The sequence below is a fragment of the Cordyceps javanica genome, chromosome 5 (genome assembly GCF_051103115.1).
Source record: "Cordyceps javanica chromosome 5, complete sequence".
NCBI classification, from domain to species: domain Eukaryota; kingdom Fungi; phylum Ascomycota; class Sordariomycetes; order Hypocreales; family Cordycipitaceae; genus Cordyceps; species Cordyceps javanica.
Genome location: NC_139299.1, coordinates 3,254,155 through 3,262,001, shown reverse-complemented (window position 1 = coordinate 3,262,001; position 7,847 = coordinate 3,254,155). Strand labels below are relative to the sequence as shown.

General features: G+C 52.6%; 1 protein-coding gene across 1 annotated transcript; it reads left to right on the top strand.

Moving 5' to 3' along the window:
• Positions 1–5,360: 5,360 nt before the first annotated feature.
• Positions 5,361–7,001, top strand: V2A60_008210 (J domain-containing protein; the record flags this gene model as incomplete). The annotated part of the gene is made up of 1 exon (XM_083259483.1): positions 5,361–7,001. One exon carries the CDS (start codon positions 5,361–5,363, stop codon positions 6,999–7,001), a length of 1,641 nt encoding a protein of 546 aa, XP_083115609.1.
• Positions 7,002–7,847: the final 846 nt, after the last annotated feature.

Genomic DNA, 7,847 nt, shown 5'->3' with positions numbered 1-7,847 from the left:
GTCGGCACAAAGAAAGCTTCGACAACGACAACAACACAGCTCTACAGGGGGGCGGGGAGTACTTTTCTCGGGGGATCTCTTTTTAGCTTCTGGGGAGGGGGGAAGGGCCGAGCTGGAATTGGCGGAGGCGCAGCTTGATGGTTGTCGTGAACCCAAACCAGAAGGGCTTGCGTTCAAGTCGTCTCGTCGGGTTTCGCATTTGATTCGCAACCCATTGTAAGTAGGTAGGTAGGCTCATAGGCAGAGGAAATTTCTCCCGGAAATCGAACAATGGGCCTGCTACATTTGCATTGGAGGCCGTTGACCAGAAACACTCTCTCTCTCTCTAGAGGCAAACCCCCGGGATTCCGGCCAGTTTCGTCGTCAGCTGCTGCGCCAGCCAAGGAGCACCGCCCTGCCCTTTATGTATCCGTAACTCATATTCTCTGCGACATGGCATTAATAACAAGGAGAAATATAGCGGGTTATTTCGAATAGCATTGAATTTTTGTCTAACCAAAGGGAAGAAGACGAAGTAAGTAGAAGAAGAGAAATACCCTCGCGACGTCTCCAAAAAAAAAAAGGACACACCACACAAAGGGTCGCCGCAGCTTCACCGCTTGTCTCTTGTCTCGTCTCAAAAGCGGCACACCTTTTTCTTTCTTTTTGTTCTCCCACCCTTCCCCGCTTGGTACTGCCGGGGTGGTTTTGTGGTGCGTATGCAGGCGGATGGATGGGATGTTCGATGAGGGCGGCCAAAGAAGATGGTCGTCGGGGAGACGACGAGGGGATGAGGAGGCGGTCGAGTCCAATGTAAACAAAACCAAATCGATGGAGTCGGGATAAGGCTCTCCTCGAGAGTATTCTTTCTCCTTCTTTTCTTTTTTTAGGAGCACATGTATGAAGGGTAAACTAGTCCATCAGAAGTTGGAGTTTTTTTATGTAGATGTTGGGCTGCGACATGACTACAAGTCTACAACACACCACCACCCATCCACTCACCCACCACGAAATGTCAACTGCAACGCGTGACAGGTGCATAGAATCACCGATCGCTACCTACCAGAGCAAGCCACCGTGTGGCACATACCTGGCGCGGGCGCATTATTATAGGATAGAATTACGGATACTTGCGCAACCCAGACACGCAGCATTCACGCGGACACGGCCAAGCGCTGAATGGTTCACAAGGTAATAGTACAAGTGGCAGCGGATGGTTATTAAGTGGTCACTGGTGCTGTTGCCCACACATCCCTCCACCCTCAGCTGGATGCCGCCCCTCTTTCTGGTTAAAATGGGAAACTGCATCATCAGGAATCGTCGCATGGCGCATTTGTAACGATTTTTTGCTGCTGTTGCATACTCTCAGTGGATTACGCCCAAGAGGGGGGAGCGGAGACTTGGCAGCGAGTCAAAACCGTCTTGGCGGACGGCCACGGGCTGTCAGTTGCTAATATGAGATTTTTTCCCTCACAGTAGTAGGATGATTGATTTGGAAAGAAGAAGAAAAATTAGCAAAATTACTCATCATGATTTGAACCGTGCTGGAGAAATAAACAATCGGATTAGAAAATCACACAGATCCGTGCATCTTGATTATTTTCCCAAAGTCCGGGGGAAATCGCCGTCGCCGAGACAAGCTGAGTGGCTAAGTACTGGTAGGGAGGAGTACTAAGTAAGTACATGGACAAGGGGCCAGTATGCTAAAAAAAAAAAAAGGTACTTGACGGCGTGCTTTGCTGTACGCTTATCCACCGCTCTTATGCGGGTACATCCTACAGCTTCTTGAGTATTCTTTGTTTCACCTAAGTAGTTTGACACCAAGCTTGCAATGTACTTAAGTACTTAAATACTTACTCAAAGTAAGTTAATCTGTTCATACTTACTTAGGGAAGTAAGTAAGTAAGCAAGTACTTACGGATTACAGAGCCTGAAAAAGCCTTGGTGGAGGTACCTACCAATAAGCAAGTACTTAACTTAGTGGGTGGTGTCTGTACGGGTGGTTCCGCGAGGGCGTTGCTTGACCGACCAATTTTTTGAGGGACATGACTACTGTTGACATCGGACGCTAACAAATGGAGATTTTTATTCTGCGTCTTTTTTTCTTTCGGTTGGATTTCTTTGGTTTCCATCAGCTTCCAACGCTGAAATAGAGAGGGGGACAAACGGGAAGTCGCACAGCTGGCGGAACTCTTCCCGATACTCAGCGTATTAGTCAGGTCAGCCACACCACTGTGACGGGAGGGCGAGCCAGTGAGGCAGGGCAAATGACGAAAAGAAAAGCAGGAAAGGATCAGGATTAAAATGAGATTTGACCGAAATGTGTATTAGTGCACGTCTCGCCCTCCCCGTCATCTACGGACGGACTGCTCATCTGTTCCGTACCTTGTCGGGCGGATGGGAGGGACCCTTTCGCCTTTCTAGAAACAAATGGCACACATATTGCATCATCAAGGCCAGGGCAAGCCATGGCAGACCAGAGCAGGCCAGGCCGCGCACCTGGCTGACATGTCGCTTGGACGAGGCTAAACGTAGTTGAGTAATGCTTGGGTTTCGGCATCGTGCGGAGATGGAGCGAGTACCGGTGAGTACAAGGTTGCTGGAACATGAGCAGCATTACTGAACAGGACTGGATATCGATTTATTAGTCAAGGGATCAGCAACGTTTTTCCACGTCGTGAAATTTGTTTCGAGTGCGTGCTCCAAGTATCTCCGTCCGTTGCCTGGTACCTGGCTGCCTCTTTCGCCTCCCTGCCCCTGATGCCCTGGAACGTAGCGACGCTTGCACTACTTACTTACTTATTGACCATCTAGGCAAGTACTTACTTAGGTAACTTGGTAGGCACAGGCAAGCGGCAAGGTACCTAGGCAAGTTATGAGTAGGTAGGTAAGTAAGTATTTATTACTCTAGTACGGATACCTACAAAACTAATAACCTTGCAGCAGCCCACGAGCCGTACCGTCGTGTGGCTGGCCTCGTGGAGGCGAGGAAGCCCCACATTCATCATTCTGCAACGCTCTGCGAAGTACTTACCCTTATTAGTTATGGAGGTACTTACTTACTGACGAGGCAGCAGCCAAACGGGCAGGTTCACGAAAGGGGACAAGGTGACAAATATACTTTTGCCCTTTTTTTGCTCTGCTTCAAGAGGGAGGGAGGGCCAAGAAGCTTCGGGAATGGGCGTGCAACGCAAGTACTGACGAGATACTGTGTCTCTGCCTGGATGAGTATTTTTCGGCCAGTGCTGGTGCTGTTGCTGTTGCTGCTGGTGCTTCCATCTCGGCCTCTTTCACGTCACCTGAGAGGCTTTTTTTCTGGGGCAAGGCCTGTTCTTGTCCCTGGCCTGGCCTGACCTGACCGGTCCGGCGGTCACAACGGAACCTCTTCTCCTCTGCCTGCGCTAATAAAAGCACGAGTTGTTGCCCATCGCCGCGCGGTCAGTGGGACACTGTATGCGTACAGTGGGCTGCACCGTGAGAGATGCCACCGTGCAGTGACTACAGCGTGCGCAGCGACACACACCAACCAGAGGCACCAGCACCCGCCCGCCACACTACTTAGCTACTTCGGTACCACACCTTTTTTTTTCTGTTCGGTAACCAACCAAACTACCAGTGACCATTCGCTCTGCCAGGGACTGCGCTACTACGGACCTAGACTAGGTCGCTTTTGCCCAGGTACGGGTTGCCAGAAAAGTCAGGCCTCCCTCCCTCGTTGGGAGCACCTTGTAATCATTCGCTGGAGACTGCTGGAGACTGCTGGAGACTGCTCGACACCACCAGACACACCCAGAAAAAAAAAGAATACTAGCACACCCCCTTTGCCTCCCTCTCCTCCCCGCTCCCTCTTTCTGCTGTTACTTGCAGCCTTTACAGAATATAGGTAACAGTATTACTGATAGTAGACAGCCATACTTGGGTGCACAGCTCAAAGTTGCCAAATCAAAAGAGGCCTACGACGCAACAAGGATTCCTGTTATACCTCACCCCCTCCCTCTCCTCTCCTCTTGCTCCCCCGCTCTGGCCAATCAATCTACAGCCCGCAAAACCCGCTTGAAAGCCCGCCCGTGACATCCACCATCCTACGCAGCCACGCTACCAACGCAAAAAAAAGACACCCCATACCGCTATGCCTACCTGGGAAGACTGCAGTATCAGTAAAAGCGCGAGATTCCCGTGGCCCGGGGGGCCTGCTGAGTAGGTAAGTAGGTCTGGCTCCCTGCTAAGCAAGTAACCTCCGGCCTACCTAGCTGGGTGCTGGGTACCTACGTAGGTACCTGCAAGTACTTGCCTCTGGTCGCCCGCTCCGGCCTTGTTGGCCCTGTCTGGCCTTGTCCTACTTGGGCCTGTCCTGCCTGCCTCTCCTGTCCTTGCTTGCTTGATCATCAAGCCGCCTGCCGTGACTGTACCAATCGACTCCATAACTACCAGGAACTTACTGCCAACTGCCAAGCCAAGGCAGGTACGTACTTGCACAACGGATACCTGCAGACCATTAAGTAAGTACAGACACTGATGACAGACACTGAGAGACGCAGATGGACATATACAGAACAACAGCGCCCGTACAACCCCGTAAACCCGCTACCACACCAAAAACCCCCCCCCCCCCCCCCCCCCCCCTCTCTCCCCTCCTCTCCTCCCTCCCAAGTAACGCCACTCTCGCTCCAGCCCAAAAAAAGACTACATCTTCACCGCACCACCCGCCTCCTCCTCCTCTGCCCACCACCGCTTGCTCGGCACCTCGCTTGAGCATCATCCTCTCCTCTTCATCTACCAGCCCTTCCTCAATTCCAACATTCACCAACATCGAAGCCAGAGAGCCGCCGGGGACTTGACTGTTCTCCGAATTCGCCACTGGCTTCGTTTTTTTATTCCTTCTCTTTTTTATATTCTTCATTCGGTCGCATCTTTTCTCGTTGTTTTACCACTTTCGATCCGCCTTGTATTACTGCCCGCTTTATATGCCTCTCTGTTGATCCCGCCTTTTTGCCCTCTGTACTACCAAGTCATCCATCCTTTTCCCTACTCTACCGCCTTGGCCATTTCATGTCCATATCGCCAGCTCAAATCGAATCTTCAATTTCACCAACCCAATCCTCCCCGTGACCGTCGTCACTCAACGCTTCAACGACGCCCGCGCCTCCTTCGTCTCTGTTTCACTATTACGACACGACCACGCATACGCACGTTGCCACGCACAAGCACAACCTACACCGGGCAAACTCAACTTGCGTTACTCCAAGACTGCCGTCCGATTTAGTCATTGGCTACTCGATGCTCCCAGCCTTTTATATTCGCCACTCACCAATACATCAGGCTTCTCTCGTTTTCGATCCCAACCCGCGTTCTGGCATCCTACATTCTCACAGTCCGCAGTCATGGCTCCTCTCCCACCCGACCCATACAAGATCCTCGGTGTCTCCAAGGATGCCCAGATTCCCGAAATTCGCTCTTCGTACCGAAAGCTCGTCCTCAAGTGCCACCCGGACAAGGTCCAAGATCCCCAGCTCAAGGAAGAGAAGCAGAATGAGTTTCAGCGCGTCCAGCAGGCCTACGAGCTTCTTACCAACGAGGCCGACCGCCAAAAGTACGACGACAAGGTCAAGCTCGAGGATCTCCGCCGCCAGATGAAGGAAAAGGCAAACATCTCCTCGCCCAAGCCCTCGGCCAAGTTTTCCGGCGAGTTCGAGATTCGCACCACCGAAACGCGTTCAGCCTTCAAATCTTCCCCCTCGGCTACCAAGGTATACATGTTTAGTAGCCGCTACGATGACGAATACGCAGGCCGCGGGACCCGCAGCTACGAGAAGAGCAACCGCTCTGCCAAGCGCGAACCCAGCGTTGCAGAACGACACTCTAAGCGGGACACTGAAAAGGAGCGTGAAAAGGAGCGTGAAAAGGACAAGGATCGTCGCCGCAAGGAAGAGAAGAAGCGCCTGGACAAGCAAATCAAGCGTGACGCCGAGGAAAAGTATCGTTCACGCAACGCCAAGCCCTCGATTGAGGTTTTTGAGGACGAGGTGCCCAAGTCGGAGCGAAAGCGATCGAGCAAGAAGCACGACGAAAAGGCAGGCCGCTCCTCGCCTCGCGAAGAGAAGCCCGTGTCCTCGTCCCGCCCGCCCGTCAGCAGCAACTTCTATTCCCCCAACGACCGCACCGCCTACGAGGCCGCCTCCTCTTACGTTCAGGCGTCTCGCGGCGCCCCCGGCCTGACGCGTTCCTATTCGTACAGCACTCGTTCTCCCTATCCGCCGGCTGCACCCTCGCCACCGCCCACCAGCGGTAAGAAGACGACTTACGTGACGGAAGAGTCGGACTCGGAAGAATACATCCGTCGTTCCGCGGCCCCCTCGCGCCGCGGCTCCGGTGATGGTCCGCGAGCCTCGCGCGAGCGCGCTGCCTACCGTCAACCGTCCCACGAGGTCCTCGAGGACACGATTCACGTTGGCACCTCGCCCGCTGCCCGACAGACGTCGTCGTTCAGCCGGTCAATGCCCATGGCCAGCTCGCCACCGCGGCATGACATGCAGCTTCCTCGCACCAACTCGATGCCGCAACCCAACTTTGCGCGGCCCAGCCCCGGCATCTCGCGCGCGCACACGTTTGCCGCTCCTGATATGCCCCACGGCCGTGAACGATCCCGTCATCAGCCGCAGGCGCATATTGAGCTGTCCGAGTCGGACGAGGACTACGAGCGCGACCGCGCGGAGCGTAGCAGGTACCGCAGCCGCAGGACGGCGTCACCTGAGCCTATGCCCTCCGTCTTTCGCTACGAAGTGGACGGCACCTCGCGCCGCACCCGCCGCATGCCGCAGCCTCCGGTCGAAGTCGACTCTGGGCACGGCCACTACATGTATGCGCAGCCCGTACGCGTCTCGGAATCGCGCATGCCGGCAAATTACCGCGAGAGCAACCATGCCCCGCCGTCCAATGGTCGCTACCCAAACGTCACGACAACCAAGTACGGGGAAGTTCGCTATAGCGATTATCCTCCGTATGGCAACCCCGTGCGGGTGTGAAGTTTTATGCGGGTACTTGCTGGAAGAGTCTTCCCCTCTGCAATTTATCCCTCATCTGCTTGCTGTCTTGTTTTGCCTCTTTTTGAATTTCTTTTTCTTTTCTCGCTCTGTTGAAACGAGACATGTCTTGATGATCCTTTTTGCACACAAACACACACAATCATATGACACACACATCTTTGGACTTTATTCGGGCATGGGGATATACTCGTGGAATCTATGCCTGTGAGCATTTGGGACGGAGTTGATATATTGTTTCTAGGATCTGGTTTTCCACTTATTGGGTAGGAGCATTTTCTTTGCATACGGATTTGGGTTTGATTTTTTTGGTCCATTCTCTACAACTTGGACTTTGTCTGCTTCTTCAGGTATCTATCTAACCAGGAGGAGCGGGACGCAAGTCGGAAGTCTGTAAGGATTGGTCGGGCGAATTTTGGTATACCAGACACACACTCTCGTTTTTCATAGTGGACGTTTTGTTGTATTTGGATGCTGGAACGCATTTGTGCCAGCGGCCTTGGTTTTTCCTCCACGGTGGGCGTTTTTTTTTTATTCATCTCTCTCTTTAGATTCTTTTAATACATTGGCTTTTTCCTCCTCATCTTGTGGGTGATACCTGGATATGTGACACGTGTGTGTGTGTGTGTGTGTAAAGTGGCATCTCCACGTTTGCGCCGTTCTCTTTTGATTCTTTGGATTCTTTTAATTAATTGAGCTTTTTAATCATGATTTAACAATCGGTTACTGGGTATGCGACTGCTCTCTGTCTCTCTCTGCCTTTCTTCGTGGGCGTGTGTCAGAAAATAACAAAAGTAAATGCAGATTTGGGCTTAAATGTTGCGTCTT